Consider the following 18,582-nt stretch of genomic DNA (forward strand, 5'->3'; position numbering starts at 1 on the left):
ATTCTAAACTACGTAGGTTAATGTGACAAACATTCTGCATACCGCTGGGACTGGAATGTTGTCGAAATGTGTTTATGTGCAATGATAGAAATGTTTTGTCATGTTCACAAATTGGCCAGCTTCTACAGTCACTACGGCTTACTATGAATGACGTCTCGTTTACTACACAGAAGAATCGGACGACCCCATTTTGGAAAACGAAAAGACCCTGAGGACGAGGTTGGGGAATCGGAAGGGATTGACTGGTCTGATTGTGTCTCCACCGCGGTCAAACATATTGGCATATTTTCTTTCATTTGGCGTGATTTCATTTAACATTAGTAGACGTAACTGTCCTTCGTTTTTCTCAAAATGATGAGCTTCTTTGTCGTTGAAAATTCTTAATTTGCGCCCGATTCTTCTGTGTAGTTAAACAAGCATGCACAGTGAATGATGCGACTTAGCTCTAGGCTCTGAGACATTGAAACGGGCTGAAAAGAGGCAGAAAACGTTAATAAAAGGGAAGATAAGACTTGATTTTGAGTATTTTGTGTCAATTTTTTCTTTTCTGAAGCCTTAATGAAAAAAAGAACGACGAGGATGGGATTCGAACCCACGCGTGCAGAGCACATTGGATTAGCAGTCCAACGCCTTAACCACTCGGCCACCTCGTCTCTCATGTGATGAAAAAACACCCGTATGACAACAATTAAAACAAATTAAAATAATTGGAATCGATTACAAAGAAACAAGTTTTGGAATTCTGAATTTCTTATCGATTATGTGACTGAAATCCCTGAAGAAAACTTGAATAAAGGGATAACACAGGGAAAAGGCCTGGCATTATTTTTTTTACTTTTTCTTATCGTCGTTTAAGTCGCAAAACTTGTAAGGCATTCAGGTGTTAAGTGTTAAGTAGTTCGTTTTAGACTGTTATCAGCTGAGTTCATTGATTGGCCATCATAAGGGGATTGAGAAGTTAACTTTTGGATGCACGGGCATGAGGAGTTTGCGACGTCCGTCTATCGATCGAACTGAAGGACACCGCTTCAAGTCCGGCAGGACCACGAGGATTTTGAAATAACTCGAGTAAGATCATGTTGGTTGTGATTTATGTAAGACCTTTTCTCAGTTCAGATTATTTAGTCATCGGCTTGTGACATTGATTAAGGCGTTGGTCTTGTCTCCTTCATCCTTCTTTCATTGGTAAAACTGAAGAGTTCTTTAGAACCTGTTCGAAAAGAAAAGGGAAGTTTTCCCGCGGTGTATCGTGGTCTACCTTATTGCATAACTTTTTACATCAAAAGCCATGTGCCATTATGGCTCTTGTATATTCATGTATGTTATGGGCTGGGTGGGTTGAAGTGAGCTCATATCATTATGGACCATCGTCTATTTTCCACTCATCCGCGACATTACATTCATTCATTTACTCATTCATATATTTCAACATTTTTGTTACAGAGTAGTTAATCAATATTGTGCACGCTCAGGGAGCTCCCAGCATAAACTAAAGCATCGCAGAAACTGACTTTGATTTTTGGCAGCCGTTATAACCAGGCTCCTCCGCTCTACTTATGGTTTAAGCCCTAGTGTTGAGATGCGGTGAATTGTGAATAACTTCAGAAGTAAAAAGTCAAGATTTCCCTTTTAACACCTAATCACAATAGAAGGACACGTGAAACAGGCGGATCACGATATATCTTAAACTATAAATGAGCATTAACTGCAAGGGACAGCAAACAGTGACGAATACACCGTAGAACGTAGGATCTAAAAGACCTGATTAGCAAAAATATACCAAGTAGACACATTGAAATCTGCAAAGCTGATCGTACTAAGTGAAAATTAACTATGCGAGACATAACAACATCGATAGAACACGACATCGACACACAACATCGATAGAACCCAAAACAGAGTGGGGTTGTACCTGTCGACGGTGTTTATGTCTCGCAAAGTTAATTTTTCACATAGTAAGATCATATATGTTGTAGCTCTATTAATAGGATCAATTCAATACTTTCGCTTGAGAAGCTATTGGTTTTAGAGTTCGAAAACAATAGCGACATTTCTAAAATAAATTTTGAAAGTTTTATTGAATTGACCCCTCTTGTCACCAAGAAAGATTAGGCCATTACCGAGTTCCAAAAAGTCTCATTTACAAAACTAGGCTACGAGCAGAAACCTTTCTTTTGGAAATGAGTTTTAGTGGTATGAGAATAAAAAAACATTTTCATATCAATAGCGCCGCACTTAGCCTCGCTTTGAAATAAAAGCTTGGAGCAATTCGAAAATAGTGTCATGTCATGTCAAGTCTATCCTGTTTTGATAATGTTATGTTGTGTTGTTTAAATAGCCAATTGTGACATTCTAAACAAAAAAAAAACTTTAAGTATAAAGGCTAACGCTTGGTTGACTACAGAGGAAAAATTTAACAATTAATGAATGAGGCTGAGTATCTTATGAGGAATTATGGAGATCGAGAAGGGTGTTATCCGGCGAGGCCGTGGGCCGAGGAGGATAACACCCTCCGAGATCTCCATAGTTCTTCATATGATACGAAAGCGGAATTCAATAATTGTTTTATTATTCATTCAAAATAACTCCTAATTTAAAAACATAGCTAACACAAGCTTACTTGCATCGATGTTAAGTTTATCTTCGATAGTTTACGTTTAGGTTTATATTCTCCACTGAATAGCAGAGGTCGCCCTCCGAGTTGTCTTCTTGCTGTTTTGCTATGTTTTTAGCCATTATTTCGCCTAGTTCCAGCTGTAGTTCTTACTCTTGAAACGAGTGAAGTGTTTACTAGTTGTGAAGTGTTTACTTTTTAGTGTTTACTACGAAAACGACTGTGCATTAACCCGTAGAAGGCTGCATTTTTGACGTCATTTCCTCGTTAAGCACAAAATTCTTCCAAATTTGGTCATCAGTAACTGGTTATGGTGAATTATGCGTCTGCTTTTAGCCAATCAGAATTGGGGAAACTGGGATGAATGAATTTAAAAGGTATGATAACGTCACATGCGAAACAAGCACGCGCAGTTACGCGACTTAGCTCTTAAACTTAGAAACGGGCTAGGGGAAGGCGGGAAACGTTGTTGAAGAAAAAGAACGCGACCACTTTAAGGTGATCTTTTAAATTGTTATCAGAAGCCTTGGTGGAAGACCAAGCTCTTGAGAGACAAAAAATATATAAAACCCAACGACGAGGATGGGATTCGAACCCACGCGTGCAGAGCACATTGGATTAGCAGTCCAACGCCTTAACCACTCGGCCACCTCGTCTGAGATGGTATAACCACATCTTACTGTCCCGATCTTTCTTCACCTTTTGATTGTCCAGCCGTACATTCTCTGTATAAATGACAGTCAGGCAAACCCCCCAGAAAAAGACCATCCAAGAGGATTTAGTAGGTCGCATGCAAATTACTATATGCGAAAGTCTTTACGCGAAAGAACGTGTATGGCGGAACTATTTACAGGCGTTCGAAAGACGCGTAGTGTTAATACGCACAATTTTTGATGTTCAATATGAGCATTGCAATGTCTACTTTAAAATGCCTTGTATACGTTCTGAATTGCTTTGTGCCTGCAGTACGCATCGTAAGCAACCAGAGCGGTGACACGTGAAAAAGTAATGGCTAAACAACAGCTCTGCACATTATCGCACTTTTCTAGTTTATTGTCCTCACCACTGTATGCCTGCGAGACATGGACATTCTACAAACGTCACGTCAAAGACCTTAAAATATTCCACCTGAACTGCCTCAGAACGCTGTTGAAGATCATCTGACACGAAAACCTCCCTGGCACCGAGATCCTATCTCTTGCCTGCATGCCAGGCATTTACACTCAGCCCGGCTCAGGTATAGGTCAGCTCAGTGGTTGTCTTGTCAGAATGCCTGACTCCGCTGACACCTTTCCAAAAGACTGTTCTACGGCGAATTAGCGCAGCGGAAACACTCACAGGGTGGACGGAAGAAGCGCTACAAAGGACTGTCTCAAAGACACTCTAGCACTTGACCGTCCAGCCTGGTGTTGCAAAATCAACAAAAGGCGCTGGCCTTTTCAAGCAGAACAGAATAGCAGATGCTCAAAGGAAATTCAAGGTGCGCAAGTCTGAAGTCTTTTTTTTGCCACCTGCACAAGAAATGTCCGGAGTGCGCCAGATCCTTCTGCGCTTATATTGGATGCGATTGATCAACCACAACCGTACCACCGTACTTAATCCCTGTGCTCCCGATATTCTTGATCATCGTCAACAAAGACGGACGAACAACAAAGAGGACTCGCTGATCAAACATAAGAATTCTGAATAACTTTATTTACTTAATTTAACTATATTGGAATTGCAGACCTTGTTCTCTTAGCATGACTAGAATTATATTGTTGGGATTATATTATGCTACCTTGTATCGATCAAGAGCCTAAATCGTTCAGACTAGATCTTTCCAGAATTTACAGCTGAATTTAACTTTGAAAACAGCCGTCATACAGGAACGTCTTTAAAAAATATGTTGTTCCTCTTTATTAAAGAGCTTACCGAGACTAGACAAATGATTGTTGTACACTTTCTTTCTTTAAGTTTTGCTATAGACTCCAGAAAATTCTTCCAAATAACGCCAATGTCTATTGAACTGTAACATTGTTCATAGCTTTATAATCTGATCGAAAATCACTCCGAGCAAAGATTTCGGACTGAAATACGCGGTTCTTGCGCTTGTTGTTGTTTTGTTGTTGTTGTTGTTGTTTTTGTTTACTTATGAAGCCTAACTTTTGATCAAGACAGCTTTTATCTTCTCCTACATTTTTAGACTCGAAGAACCTACAAAAGTCGTTTAGTGTCCACTCATTCTTGGAGATAACCTTGTAGTTGGCAATGGACGCAGATAAGCTTACCACAGTCTTGGGAAGTATGGCAATCGCATTATAAGAGGCGTTACACAGAAACAGTGTCTTTTATGATATTTCTTTTTCTTTGGCGTTTTAGTCCGTTTTCTTTTGTCTGCTTTCTTCCTTCGACCTAAAATAATTATACAGAAAGATTCAAGGTTACTACATAGTTCTCACTATACCCTAAATTAAGAACTGAAGGATAAATGGATTTTTGGACTACACTTTTCCCCCTACCCTGCACCACAGATGGAAATTAACTAGTGGTTTAGTCCGTCTGCGAAACAGCGCCGAAATCTATCTACCCATCTACCAGGATTTCACGTTCGTATTTTGAACGAGCACTTGATGTACCTTTAGACGATAACGTGGTTAAATAAATTATTGTTAAATAAATTATTGTTATTGTTGTTGTTGTAGTACACGCTATGATTGGCCTGTTAAAAAAAACCATTGTCAATTTGCCGGTATACAGGTTAAAGACAAATTTGAAACGCATTTCTGGTAATTCATCGAGTCCGTTGAGGGCCCAGAACGAGGATATCGGCGCTGATACGCAGACATAACTAACCGGGTTAGTTACGTCGGGACGCAGGCTATTTTCCCACACGCATAATAAGGCGTGTTTGGTAAACAAAAGTGTCAGTTACAGAAGAACTTGATGTTGTTGATGTATGTTAACCATCCATTATATGCCCTTTTGCCGAAAGTCAAAGATTCATCCAAGAAGTTAAGATCACAAACAAGTTTGACCTTTTGACCTTTTGAGTCCATTTCAGGCAGGGTTTAGACAACACCATTCAACGGAGAGTGCTGTGCTCTATTTCACCGATGAGATAAGAAGAAGTGCAGAGTCGGGAAAAGTTAACAGGCGCTTTGTTTATTGATCTGAGGAAGGCCTTTGATTCTGTACCGCACAAGGAACTCTTATCGAAATTGAGAAGATTTGGCTTTGGAGAAAATTCGATTAATTGGTTTACAAGCTATCTATCGGACAGATTTCAAGCTGTTTCCCTGGATAACGAGTTGTCGAGTCCCTTAGCTGTCCTAAGTGGAGTGCCTCAAAGGAGTATCCTTGGTCCGGTTTTATTTGCGTTGTATATCAATGATCTACCTTCCTGTGTTGATGTCTGTAAAGTTATGATGTATGCTGATGACACAGTTATCTTTTTCTCGGCTCCACTAATATCGGAAATTGAGTTACAGTTAAATTTGGAACTGATTAATCTGTCTGAGTGGCTGTCTACAAATAAACTGATTCTCAATTTAAAGAAGACTGAGTTCATGGTTTTTGGCACCCACCAGAGACTATGTCGCCAAGACATCGATGGGGCTCATATAACGTTGGGAGGAGAATCTGTGAAACACTGTGATGCCTTTAAGTACCTAGGCGTAGTTTTGGACAACAGTCTTTCCTTTAATTTGCATATTGACTATGTGAAGAAGAAAGTTTCTAAAACGCTGGGGATGTTCTCAAGAATTAGATCATCATTAACAACTGAAGCATCGAACCGATTGTATAAATCGATGATACTACCAAATTTGGAATACTGTTGTGCTGTTTTTCATGGCTGTGGTAAAGGAAATGAAGAAGAATTGGAACGCCTGCAGAGACGTGCTGCTAGGATAGTGTTAAAGACGGTGAATTGTCCACTCAAGATATGGCTTCTGGTCTTGGTTGCGACCCTCTTAAGACGAGAAGAGAAAAACATATCGTCAAACTTGTCAAGAATTGTCTTGAAAGACAAGCTCCAAGTTATTTCTCAGATTATTTTCGACGGCGAACTTATGATATTCATGACTTTGACACTAGGTCTAAGGATAGGTTATCTATTGATAAAGTCAATATCGAGTTTACTAAGAGGGCGTTTTTTATAAGGGGGCTACCCTTTTTAATGATTGTATGTAGTTTTGTTCATAAGGAGGCTACTTTTTTTCATTGATTACAATTATGTAATGTATCCCAGTTTCGTATATAATTAATGTTTTTATCTTTTTATCCCTTTTTTTTTTTTACAGAACCCATATTGATAGCACTTTTTATAACTGAAATGGTCATCCTGTTTAAACATGTTATTATTATTATTATTATTATTATTATTATCAATTACCGCGGATTATTACAGAACATTTTAAGAATTGCTATTTTAATAGAATAAGGTCTCAATACAACTTGGCAATTTAACAATATAGATATCCAATGTTTTATCTGGTCTTATATAATAATTGTAGATGAACTGTGCGATTTTCATGATTTGTATACTTTTACTCTCTTAACGTTTGTTCTGTATTTTAACGGGCGAAATAAAGACATTTTATTATTATTATTATTATTATTATTATTATTATTATTATTATTATTATTATTATTATTATTATTATTATTATTATTATTATTACTAGTGAACGAGACTGCGTTGTCAGGCGCAGTGATGGCTTGGTATTTGTATCAGTGCGCTATGCTGAAAACGTCCTCAACAACAACCAAGAAGCTGTTGTTGACTACACTATTGCTCTGCTTTAAAAGTTGCTATCGCGTTGCTTTCTTGTAAAGTTAAGATTCCTTGTACTTTGGACCTCAGAGTAAATATGTGATTATCCAATGGTTCATATTGCGCTAGTATCATGTTATATGTACATTACAAAAAGTTCAATAGGGCAAACAAATGAAAAGTTGAAGAAAATTAAAGCCCGACCAGGCTCACTCATGAGATTTAGGAGTAGCACATAATTGGACTCGCATACAACGGAGGTTGAGGCGCGCTGAGGTCATAGGAAACAGAAAAAATTTTCTCTCTTCTACCTCCATCGTTTTTTCCCCATTTTCAGAAACTCCACGGAGAATGAGTACAAGCTTTAGGCAACGTGATTCCTGGGTTCGTTGGGTGGACAAGCGTTAGTTATGATTGGACGATAGTATTCAAGGCTACCGTTGGCCAATCATATACAACATTAAACACACAAAAGATCAAAAGCTTGGACCCATTTCCCTTATATATCTTCCGGAATGCACGGAGAATTGCTTGATGGAAAGAGGGCAGTTCCCAAACAAATCCCGCAAGGAAAATAGTTTTTTACAAAATATTGCATAAGGAAACAAAATTCAGGTCGTTAAGAAAACTCCTCCGAGAGGGATAATTTTTGCTATCTCCTACTCTGGGATTGCTTATGGTTCGTCCCTATTTTATAGTTTCTCGAAGGACTCAAATCGTTTCTTCTTTTTTACCCTACCATTCTGAACGGTTAACTCAAACGTCTTACCGCGTGCAGGTTTATTTGCCACTATTTCCCTCCTGCAATGACAACAGTGGCAGCAATGATGACAACAATGACAGCAAGGACAGTGATGGCAGCAACAGCCACCGCAGCAAGGTTCACAGGCACAATGATGGCAATCAATGTCACAACAATGTTCGCAGTGAGGTTTAGCAATACAGCCTGAAAGAAAAAAAAAACAGGATACACAATTAAGCTGAAGGCGTTCACATACACACAGTCCACACAACGACAGTCGTTTGTGAGGAGGGAACGGTAAATAGATTAAGTAACCACGATGGCGACGGCGTCGAAAACGTCTCTTTTACAGTGCATTCTCGTTCTTTAAAACTTCATTGCGTTTATTCGAAATCAATTACTTTGTCCCATACGCAGGACAATTTTAATTCCTTAAGATGAATTCTTAGGAACCAAGTAGAATGAAAGCTTTGTTTTCGTGTATTTAATACGTCCTCCAAAAACCGTCATAATAGGACGATCACGTCGTAGTCGTTCAGAGAAGGCAAAGAAATGTACCCAAAACGTCCAAAAGTGTGATGTACCTGCTTCTAAGATGTTCCCGTCGCCGTCACTGTCATAGTTTACAATGAACAGAGTAAATGAATGCAACGGTGTATACAGCAGGAAAATACTCACATGGACGGTAACACACTGGAACGTTTACCCACTCAACGTGAGGTTTTAGTCCTCCCCACTTGACACAACAACAATCTGAGTAAGTAAAAAGATTTAAACAATAAATTGAAGATGAAAGAATAAGCTTGAAGGAGCTACAAAACTGTTCCTGAGTATGAAAAAAAAAAATGATAGGAAATTAACAGAATGTGTTTGGTGTATAGATCATTTCCACTCACGCGGCCAGCAGCTCTGCAAATTTATTGGAACAAATCAAAGTTTTTACATCAGGAAAGAGTTCAATCCCCACAGCAATTTTTTTTATACAACGACATGGCCGCCGATTGACTGTTTTGCACTGCAACATGGCCACCGTGAGGTCATGTGAAAACGATTTATATATTTTTTTAACTGCCTGTTTTACAGCTCATCGTTCCAATATGGCAATGGCAATTTCTTTCATAAGGTTCCTTATTGTTCCTACGTGGTCAATTCCTTACCAGTTCCCTCAGCTCTTCCTCCACCACCGCCACCACCGCCACCACCCCCTCCACCAGTCCCTCCGGTGCCACCGTAACCTCCACCAGTACCTCCGGTGCCTCCGCCATAGCCTCCCGTAGTGCCTCCGATGCCTCCAGTGTTACCTCCGGTACCACCATAACCTCCCGTGTTACCTTCGTTACCTTCGTTACCACCATAACCTCCTGTACCTCCTCTATTTCCTCCAACACCTCCCTCGGCATTGTCTCCATAGTAATCGGGGGATCCTCTAAAATCCAACCAATCGTCAACCCGTTCACGGTCCCTGTCAAAATAATAATCATCGTCCATTGGTTCTCTTGATCTTGGTCCCCCGCCCCGTAATCGATGACGTCGTCGAGGATACCGAAAGTGTTGACGAAAGCAATTACGACATTTTCGACGACGGCGTCGACGCCGGCGTCGACAACAATCCGTTAATACCTCGGGATCAGTTTCAGAATCGTCACATTCATCCAATTCATCATTAGAATTTTGATCCATATCAGGATCCTCTTCGAGTTCTTCGCCACTGGGTAACCCTGTTCCTTTAGACTGGCCCGTAGTTTGCTGAATTGAATTTGTATCTTGTCGTTCGGTTTGTGTTTTGACATTCAACGAAGAAGGTTGTACTGCTGGTTGCGTTGACACTGCCGTCATGCTTTGCCCAGTTGCCAGGGCAAAAGGCGTCACAGATTGTCCTGAGGGCTGCCCTTTGTACGATGATGCAGATATCAAGTTCGGTTGAGCAATATTCAAGGCAGACGGAGTTCCAGCTACTGAACCTTGAATCAGCGGCTGCGAGCCGCTGACGCTCCGCCTAGCTCTTAAAACTAGAATCTGTTTATCCTTTGCAATAATCACTCCATCACCAGATAATGCTTTCCGTTGAAATTCTGATATAAGAAGTATTTGAAAAAGTATAAAAACATGACAAGCACGGTGCATCTTCGTCACTAACTTGTATCGTCAACCACCACCTGAAAAAGAATCGCTAAGTTTTAGCAAGAGACAAAAATTGAATAGAGGAGGAAACGCCTGGACTAGCTTTGAGGTATTCCGCCATTTGTACATCTCTCATAATACACCTTGTTTACCACCCAAAATTTAGCAAAACCTTTGTTTTTATTTTATTTTCCCCTGGGTATTACAAAGGTCCTAAGAGAAATTAAAAGCACGGCGTATGCAAAACATGTGAAGGGTGTGGGGGGGGGGGGGGGGGGGGGGCGCAAACGAGGAGATGTGCAAATGGCGAAGGTGAATTCCCTTTCAGTTATGTTTATTGAACCAAGCGTGTTTCTCGAGAATCCCGCATACTTTGATTGATCAGGTGTATAAATTAACAGGTATAAAATGTGAAAGACATGGCATGCTTATCCAGGCATGTACCCCCTTTGCAGCAACGAATGGATAAAAAAAATACTGAAAAAAAGTAACTATAGGACCTTCAAATCCGTGAAACGTGTTCTTTGTGTCCGTTCCACGCTATCATTTCAAATTCTCCAATCCCTATTATATCTTATAACTTTACTTCCTTTAACCTACCTTTCTAATGTTCACGTTTTTATAAAATTGTCCCTGTCTAGACACTTTCCAGTTCGAATTGGAGTTTGGCCTTTAGGAGACGGGAAAACCGCCGGACTACCCGGAGATAAACCAGTTGTTTCCGCGGTGGGGGAATTGGAGGCGTAAGGAAAAGTGGAAGAAGAATCTCCTACCCCTTTGCGACATGGAAAGAAAACGATTGCTAAGAAGGCGCTTCTCTCTCTCGTTATTTCTCTTAAAATCTGTAGAGTTATCCCTAGGAACATGAAGCTCTCGCCGTTCGCTGTATATGTCACCAAATAAGAGTCTCACTGGCAGGCGTTAGCTCATAAGACATGATAAAGAAACTTAACTAAAGACCACAAATGCAAGGAAGGAAAAGGATATGGTTCTCGTTTTCTTTCCTTGAATGAATCAATAACATTACACCGTCACAACCCTCCATTTTTTCGTCCTGCTATTTGAATAACTCGCTTCTCTTGCACTTTGCGCCGGCTTGACTTTCGTGCCGGTTCTTACCATTTGTCGTCGACAAAAAAACCTCTATGAACAGTAACAACCATAATTTCCTTTATTTGGAGATAAGGCCGGAATAATTAAGGAGTATTGCTATCTCTCTTAAAAGCGAGGTACTTTGCCAGCCCGTTTGACTCATACACCTTAAGTTGAGTCGGCAACAATTTCTACATATAGTTTAAACAAAAATAGTTTATCTGATTGGCAAATTTATTTTAGTGGCCTATGTGAACTTCGGGAATGCCATATTTTCAACCTGTTAGATTTCGACATTCCTGACTTGAGTTTACTGACATAAAACTTATTCGTAACGGAGTAGTTCACATGGTCCATATTTTTAACGTATTTCAATTTGCAAATATACTAACAATTTTCCAAACTAATTCATTTAAAATTGCTCTATTTTTTTATCCTTACCTTTGTCTAGGCTCTCCTACATAATATTGCATGGGATCCTTAATCTTTAGCGAAACAGCTTCTTCATACTTGATTTTCTTATATTCGTTCTCGAAGTCTTGGTAGACAGCTAATATCCAGGATTGATTGAGTGGGTGTAAACACCGTGATTGAATTGACAATTTCAGGCGAAATTAAAATGGCGAAAGAAATCTTCAAGTTTAACTCTTTTCAATCAAAAATGTGATTCACAGAAGAGACAGTGAATATTTGATTAGACTCGCTGACCTAACACCATGAATTATTTATCATCATGCAAGAAAGAAAAAACGGATTGCTTCTCACCAAGATCTAGATTATGAGTTTTAATTCTTGATTACTTCATATAGATAAAAAGTGTCTCGAACTCACTCCAGTTAAGCTGGAATAACATCAAATAGGAATGATTCGAGTACTTCCTGTCTTCGTTACACCTAGTGATAGAGGTACTTGAAAGGGCAATGGTCACCCTAAAATTGGGTCAAGATTCAGAAGTCTCGTTAACAATAGTAGCATAAATTTGTTTAGCCGGTTACACGACCGTACTTAAGCCGTTGATTAACTACTCAAAGAAAACCCGTGGGGGAATTGGTCTATAACGCTAAATCCAGTTCCCGGATGGGAGTTTCCAGCGTATTTACTAAAGCTATTGTTAACTCCAGTTCTCCGCGCGAGTGCGTGTAGCCAGCCATGCAAATACGAAAACAAAACGTCAGGCAGTGTTCTTTTTCCGTGAGGTCAAACTCAAAAAGCGGTTTGTTTCAGTATTTGATACTGACTGGCGTATGGGCTAGGGAAGTTCAAATAAGCTTGTTTCCTATACAGGTTTGGAGCCCATAACCCGGAGCGAGCAACTTCCATGCGGTCGTGTCACTCCGTTTTCACGGACTAGTTTATTTTTAGAACGGTTTTCGCGCGATTTTTGAATATCTGTTAAATTCCACAAACCAGTCAGCAAAACCTACAGACCTAAAAATGATCTTTTTGCCTTTTAATAACGTTAGCTTTTTCCTTTTTGATATCTTATGCTTCGAATGCGCTCATAGACATGGTGGAGATTTTATTTTCCCGAGAAAAAATACCCTAAAATGTGTCTAAAAATAAACTGGTCCGCAAAAACACTGTGACGTACAGGCCTAGTATGGGAGTTGCTCGCTCGGGGTTATGGGCTCGCTGGAGACGAGAGAGAAGCTCGAGTGAGGGATGATGGGAAACAACGCAATAAGCGAGCGGGGAGTGATGGGAAGGAAAAGTAGAGAAAGGGCTTTCTCTTCCGGGTTCTCTCTTCTTCCCATCGCTGCTCTCGCGCACGCTTTTCATAACTGTTGACTCTAAAATAAGTAATCGCAGAAGACTGAGGAAGAGGTAGCAAACTGGCGATAAGTCAATGTAAAACGCAACATCTGTTAAAATGTCGTGAAACTAAGACATAATTCTCCCGTTTCTTACCTTAGAGAAGTTAGTACGGTGTACGTGTTCGTGTACTATGTGATTTTCAACTGGTCTGGTGTTTAAATATCGGCCAATATTGAACGAGATACAGCCATTTAAAAATCTCCAAAATTTTTCAAGAAATATGTAGACTTCTAAAAGACGTGTCCGGCAATTCATACATTTCTTAATGACGTTCAAGTTTTTGAATTGCTGTTATCTTGTTCAATACTGGTCCGATTCATGATAGTCATTACTACCAAACTTGGTGATTTTCTAAAGATCCGAGCCCGGTGTGCTCTTTCTCACTCTGTAACTATTGTGTCAATAACAGCCCACGTTTGATATATTAAAATTCAAATATGACTCCGAGGCTCAAGGGACAAAATTGCAAATTTTTCACGACTCTATAGTCTCGCAATTCCCAGCTGAGACTTAAACACAAAGAAAATCAAACCAAATATAGAGTGTTTTCACATGACGTCACGGCGGCCATATTGGTGTCCCAAAACAATGAAACGGCGGCCATGTTGGTGTCACAAACCAATTCTCTGGGAATTGAACTCTTTTCTTATGCAAACGTTTTATTTTGTTTCAGTAAATTTGCATAGATGCTAGCCACGTGAGTGAAAACACTCTATAGAAAAACGACCAGGCCCCAGTTGTTCAAAAGGTGGATAACGCTATCCACCGGATAAATCACTATCCGCTGGATAGCGCAAGTGGTTTTCCTAACACCTATCCGTTGGATAGTGATTTATCCGGTGGAAAGCGCTATCAAGCTTTTGAAAAACTGGGGCCTGAAGGCCACGGAATCATCTTAGAATAGGGAGCTTAATCAACTACGACGACGACCACAATGACGACTTCAAAAAACAAATGGTTTTATGATCAAAACAACAGCTCTGCACGTGCATCATGCGTTTTAGTACATTTCTTTGACGTCCACTGCACGACTACGACGTGAAACCTCCTAATTTGCCGTTTTATGGAGGACGTAGACATGCGACGACGAATTTTGCTTCCTCTTTTTGAACCTGAATAAAATCCTTAAGAATTCAACTCCAGGAAAAGTCGCCCGCATTTGACATACTGAGCGGGTCCAAATAGACGCGATTAAGTTTGAAAGAACGTTTTCACTGCCGTCGTCGTCGTCCTTGCTTAAGGTCCCTCTTGTTAATATATCGCCCTGGATTATTCCATAATGCACAAACTCGTACACAGGTATCGGGCGTATATTACTTCAGGTGGTGGCTCTCAATACTTTAGTTAATAATTGACACTGGTAATGAATTAAGGGAGAACATCAAAGCAATCAACAATGATGAAAGGAACGAGCAGATGGGGTGGGAAAAATTAGGTAGCAACAGGCAAAAAGTGAGCGTTGTATATTCCTTCTGATAACGTTTGTTTGCATTTTGACTCTTTGGGAGTTTGGGGACTAGAGCTTGTGAGAGAAAACGCCCAGTTTCCGGTTCTGAATATGCGGACACTTTTAATCAACAAGAGTAGCTCTATGGCAATGTATTCATGACTTGCAGTTTACATTTTAAATTTTTCAATTATAACGTGGTGATTACTACTGAACGTATTTTATTTTCTCTTTTTCTTGTTAGCTAAACATATTTTTAGATTTGTAAAGTTGTGGAATCCAGTTTATTCTGCAAAGTGACTTAATTAAACCCAGTCTAAGTCTATATGTCTGTTTTACAACTCATCATTCGAATATGACAAAGGCAATTTCGTTTCATTAGGTTCCTTACTCTTCTTACGTGGTCAATTCCTTATTCAATTCCCAATATGAAAAATATCAATTGAAAATGAATATCAAAACGAACATCAAAATGTCGAGCTGCCGTTTGGCATAGTTGAGGTGCACAATAATCATTGCAAGGTGTAACTGCACATACGTTAAAATAGAAGTAAAAAAGCGATAACATTGCGCTCGGCATTCTCTTCAATGATCAAGGTAACTAACTAGGCTCGATCTTGACGTCACTGGCTAATAAATTATCCGGATTTAGAGTCCACACGATTTCGGATACATAGCGTGTTCAAAACTTTCCACTCTGGCTGGAAAGCGGATTCATAGAGGTGCGTATTCGTATGCCGGATCCGGATGAACGGAGGGAAGCAGAATTCGAAAAGAAAAAGTTGCGGATATGAAAATATCCCGAAACGCGTGAACAGATACTCCTCGAACACGGTAGAAATCAAGTTGGGTAAAAGATATTTAGTAAAAATATTGTACCTGACTCCCTCATGGCCATCTGCTTGGGTGCAATCTAACTTATTTATTTTATTTGGCTTATTTTTTTCTTGACTTCATTCAAAAAGGGTCTTTCAGCTATATTTCAGACAATCAGGTTAATTTGTGTTTTATATTTGAGAAGGGTTTTCTTTGTAGTAGAAATAATTTCCAAGGGGAAAGAAGCTACATCGTGATAATTTTAGAATTTGGAAATCAAGTTGATAGCAACCAACGCAGACTTACTGATAAAAAACAAGTTTATTGCCATTGAAAATAACCCTTTTCTACGTCAGACTAACAAGAGAGGTAGAAGTAACCGCCATAAAATATCCATGTTTGAGACATTTCATTTTCCCTCCCTAGCTCCGCTACATTATTTTTCTCAGTGGGGACAATAGAACTATCGACCTATCCAAATAGTAAGTGGTTAATTGCTAGTACTGTGTAAGTGATGTTCGAATACTAGGTGTTCAATGTTTTCATTAGGCAAGCTGGGAAACGTTACATTGTGGTTGTTATATTGCACTCATAGTCTTGTAAACGTATTCATGGGGTCAGTAATAAGGCTTAGCACTGAATGTAGATCCCAAATAGAATTTTGCGTTTACAATACTGTAAATTCTTATGGTCACGCAAATAAAGCTTGTAGTCGTTATTATTGTTTGCTGACCCTGTCGATCACCTACAATTGACCACTACAGAAAATGCCTTAACATACCATAATGCTCTTTGTTTGTCACCCCAAGACTAGTCTTGCATAAGCATTGCTTTCAGTTTCTCCATGGGCCATTTTTACTCCCTAGAGAAACTGAAGACAATGCTTTTACAAAACTAGTTTTGGGGTGACAAACAAAGAGCATTATGGTATGTCATGATATTTTCTGTAGTGGTCAATAACCGCTGAAAGGAATGTCGTAGTTTCTCAGCGCTGCGGACTAATCTTGTGCCCAGATTTCTTATTGACGAAGCCGAGGGCGAGCCTCGTCGACAAGAGATCTGGGTACGAGATGACGTATTACAAAAGATTGAAAAGACAATACCCAATAACAATACCCACGCCACAAAACAAAAGCGAACCCACAATGGTTTCCTTAACACCAAGATACACCAGAAATGTCCGTTATCCACAAACCCTTGATGATCCTTATTCGCCTTGTTGCCGACAGCGTTGCTTACATTTTCGACGACGACGACGGCGGCGTCGCCGACGACAATCAGCTAATACCGCGGCATCAGATACAAAATCGTCGCATTCCATCAATTCATCCTGAGTAGTTTGATCCATTTTGGCCACCCCTGACCCCTCAGGCCCATCTTCGGCGAAATCTTCTTCACTTGGTACCCTTGACCCTTCAGGCTGACCCATAGTTTGCTGGATTGGGTTTGTATCTTGTTCTTCGTGTTGTTGCTCAACAGCTGGTTGCGTTGCCACCGCAGCCTCGCTTCGTCCAGTTGTTTGTCCAAAACGCGTTCGGGATAACGCTGTCTGATGAAATTCACACACAAGAAGAATTTGAATAAGTATAGAAACTTGCAATGTACGGTACATCTTCGTCCCTGTCTTGACCGTATCTTGAACCTCTTCCTGAAATGGAATTATTTATAAGTTATAGCTTGCTGCATCAGCTCAGAGAGAAAAAATGAAAGGCAAACGTAACAGAACTCTCTTGCTATAAAACAAAGCAGGGAAACAGATTGTTTTCGTTCTTATAACTGGCGGTAATACCTTAATTTTTCTTCCTTCCATTCAACAACCACAACAGTTATCGGTTACTACCGAGTTACTTCAATTTTTCCATTTACTTATAATGTCTGTGATATTTGAATGCTTTTATTTGTTCCTTTTCATTAAAATCATCTTTTGCAACATCCTTTTAGCTTAGTTTGTTTTGAACACTACGCGCCTTGATACGCTCTTGATACACTGGCGATGGGTACAGTAAGGGTGAAGTTTGCGGACACTACCCTGAAGCAGGAGAGCTAATAGGCTCCTTACTCAAACAGGAGCCTATGACTCAAATAATTAAAAACAAAAAAATTCCAATACAAAATAGCATTTGTGGCGATTTAATGGGTGTTGTTGGAACCAGTTTGCTCCAATAATTTAACAATAATATTAATGAATAAGGCTGAGTATCTTATGAAGAATTATGGAGATCGAGGACGGTGTTATCCGTCGAGGCCGTAGGCCCAGGCGGATAACACCCTCCGAGATCTCCTTAATAATAATTCAATAATTGTTTTATTATTCATTCAAAATAATTCCTACTTTAAAAACATGGCTAAAACATGCTAACCTCCATCGATCCATCGATGTTAAGTTCATCTTCGATAGTGCACGTTTAGGTTTGTCCTACTCCGCAAATATTCTTCAAATAGCAGATGTCGCCCTTCGAGTTGTCTTCTTGCTGTTCTTGCCATGTTTTTAGCTTTGTTTTCGCCTAGTTCTCACTCTCGAAACGAGTGAAATGTCCGCCATTTTTCAAATTCACAATCAAAACAACTCAACCTCGTCCCCAGGTCTTCTCGGTTACCGGTGCATTAACCTGCAAGAACGCTGCATTTTTGACGCCATTTCCTCGTTAAAAAAAAAAATTCTTCCAAATTCGGTCATCAGTAACTGGTTATGGTGAATTAAACGAGTGCTTTTAGCCAATCAGAGTCGGGAAAATATTTTGAATGAATAATAATAACAATTAATGAATGAGGCTGAGTATCTTATGAAGAATTATTGAGATCGAGGAGGATGTTATCCGTCGAGGCCGTAGGCCGAGGCGGATGACATCCTCCGAGATCTCCATAATTCTTCAAATGATACGAAAGCCGAATTCAATAATTGTTTTATTATTCATTCAAAATAATTCCTAGTTTAAAAACATGGCTAAAACATGCTTACCTCCATCGATCCATCGATGTTAAGTTCATCTTCGATAGTGCACGTTTAGGGTTGTTCAGTTACGCAAATATTCTCCAAATAGCAGATGTCGCCCTTCGAGTTGTCTTCTTGCTGTTCTTGCCATGTTTTTACCTATTTTTCCGCTTAGTTCTTACTCTTGAAACGAGTGAAATGTCCGCCATTTTTCAAGTTCACAACCAAAACAACTTAACCTCGTCCC

General features: G+C 39.7%; 1 protein-coding gene and 2 non-coding genes across 3 annotated transcripts; all 3 read right to left on the reverse strand.

Moving 5' to 3' along the window:
* Window positions 1–571: 571 nt before the first annotated feature.
* On the reverse strand, window positions 572–653 carry Trnas-gcu (transfer RNA serine (anticodon GCU)). The gene has a single exon. It is a non-coding gene; the product is annotated as a tRNA-Ser (tRNA).
* A 2,535-nt stretch (window positions 654–3,188) lies between these two features.
* On the reverse strand, window positions 3,189–3,270 carry Trnas-gcu (transfer RNA serine (anticodon GCU)). Its single transcript has one exon. It is a non-coding gene; the product is annotated as a tRNA-Ser (tRNA).
* A 1,464-nt stretch (window positions 3,271–4,734) lies between these two features.
* Window positions 4,735–10,264, reverse strand: LOC140928996 (uncharacterized). Its single transcript, XM_073378808.1, has 5 exons — window positions 9,471–10,264; window positions 9,270–9,431; window positions 8,791–8,865; window positions 8,140–8,316; window positions 4,735–5,008 (listed from the first exon to the last, which is right to left on the reverse strand). Exons 1-5 carry the CDS (start codon window positions 10,234–10,236, stop codon window positions 4,881–4,883), a joined length of 1,308 nt encoding a protein of 435 aa, XP_073234909.1. The 5' UTR covers window positions 10,237–10,264; the 3' UTR covers window positions 4,735–4,880.
* Between the last annotated feature and the right edge of the window lie 8,318 nt (window positions 10,265–18,582).

Source organism: Porites lutea, chromosome 2, assembly GCF_958299795.1.
Source record: "Porites lutea chromosome 2, jaPorLute2.1, whole genome shotgun sequence".
Taxonomy (NCBI): Eukaryota; Metazoa; Cnidaria; class Anthozoa; order Scleractinia; family Poritidae; genus Porites; species Porites lutea.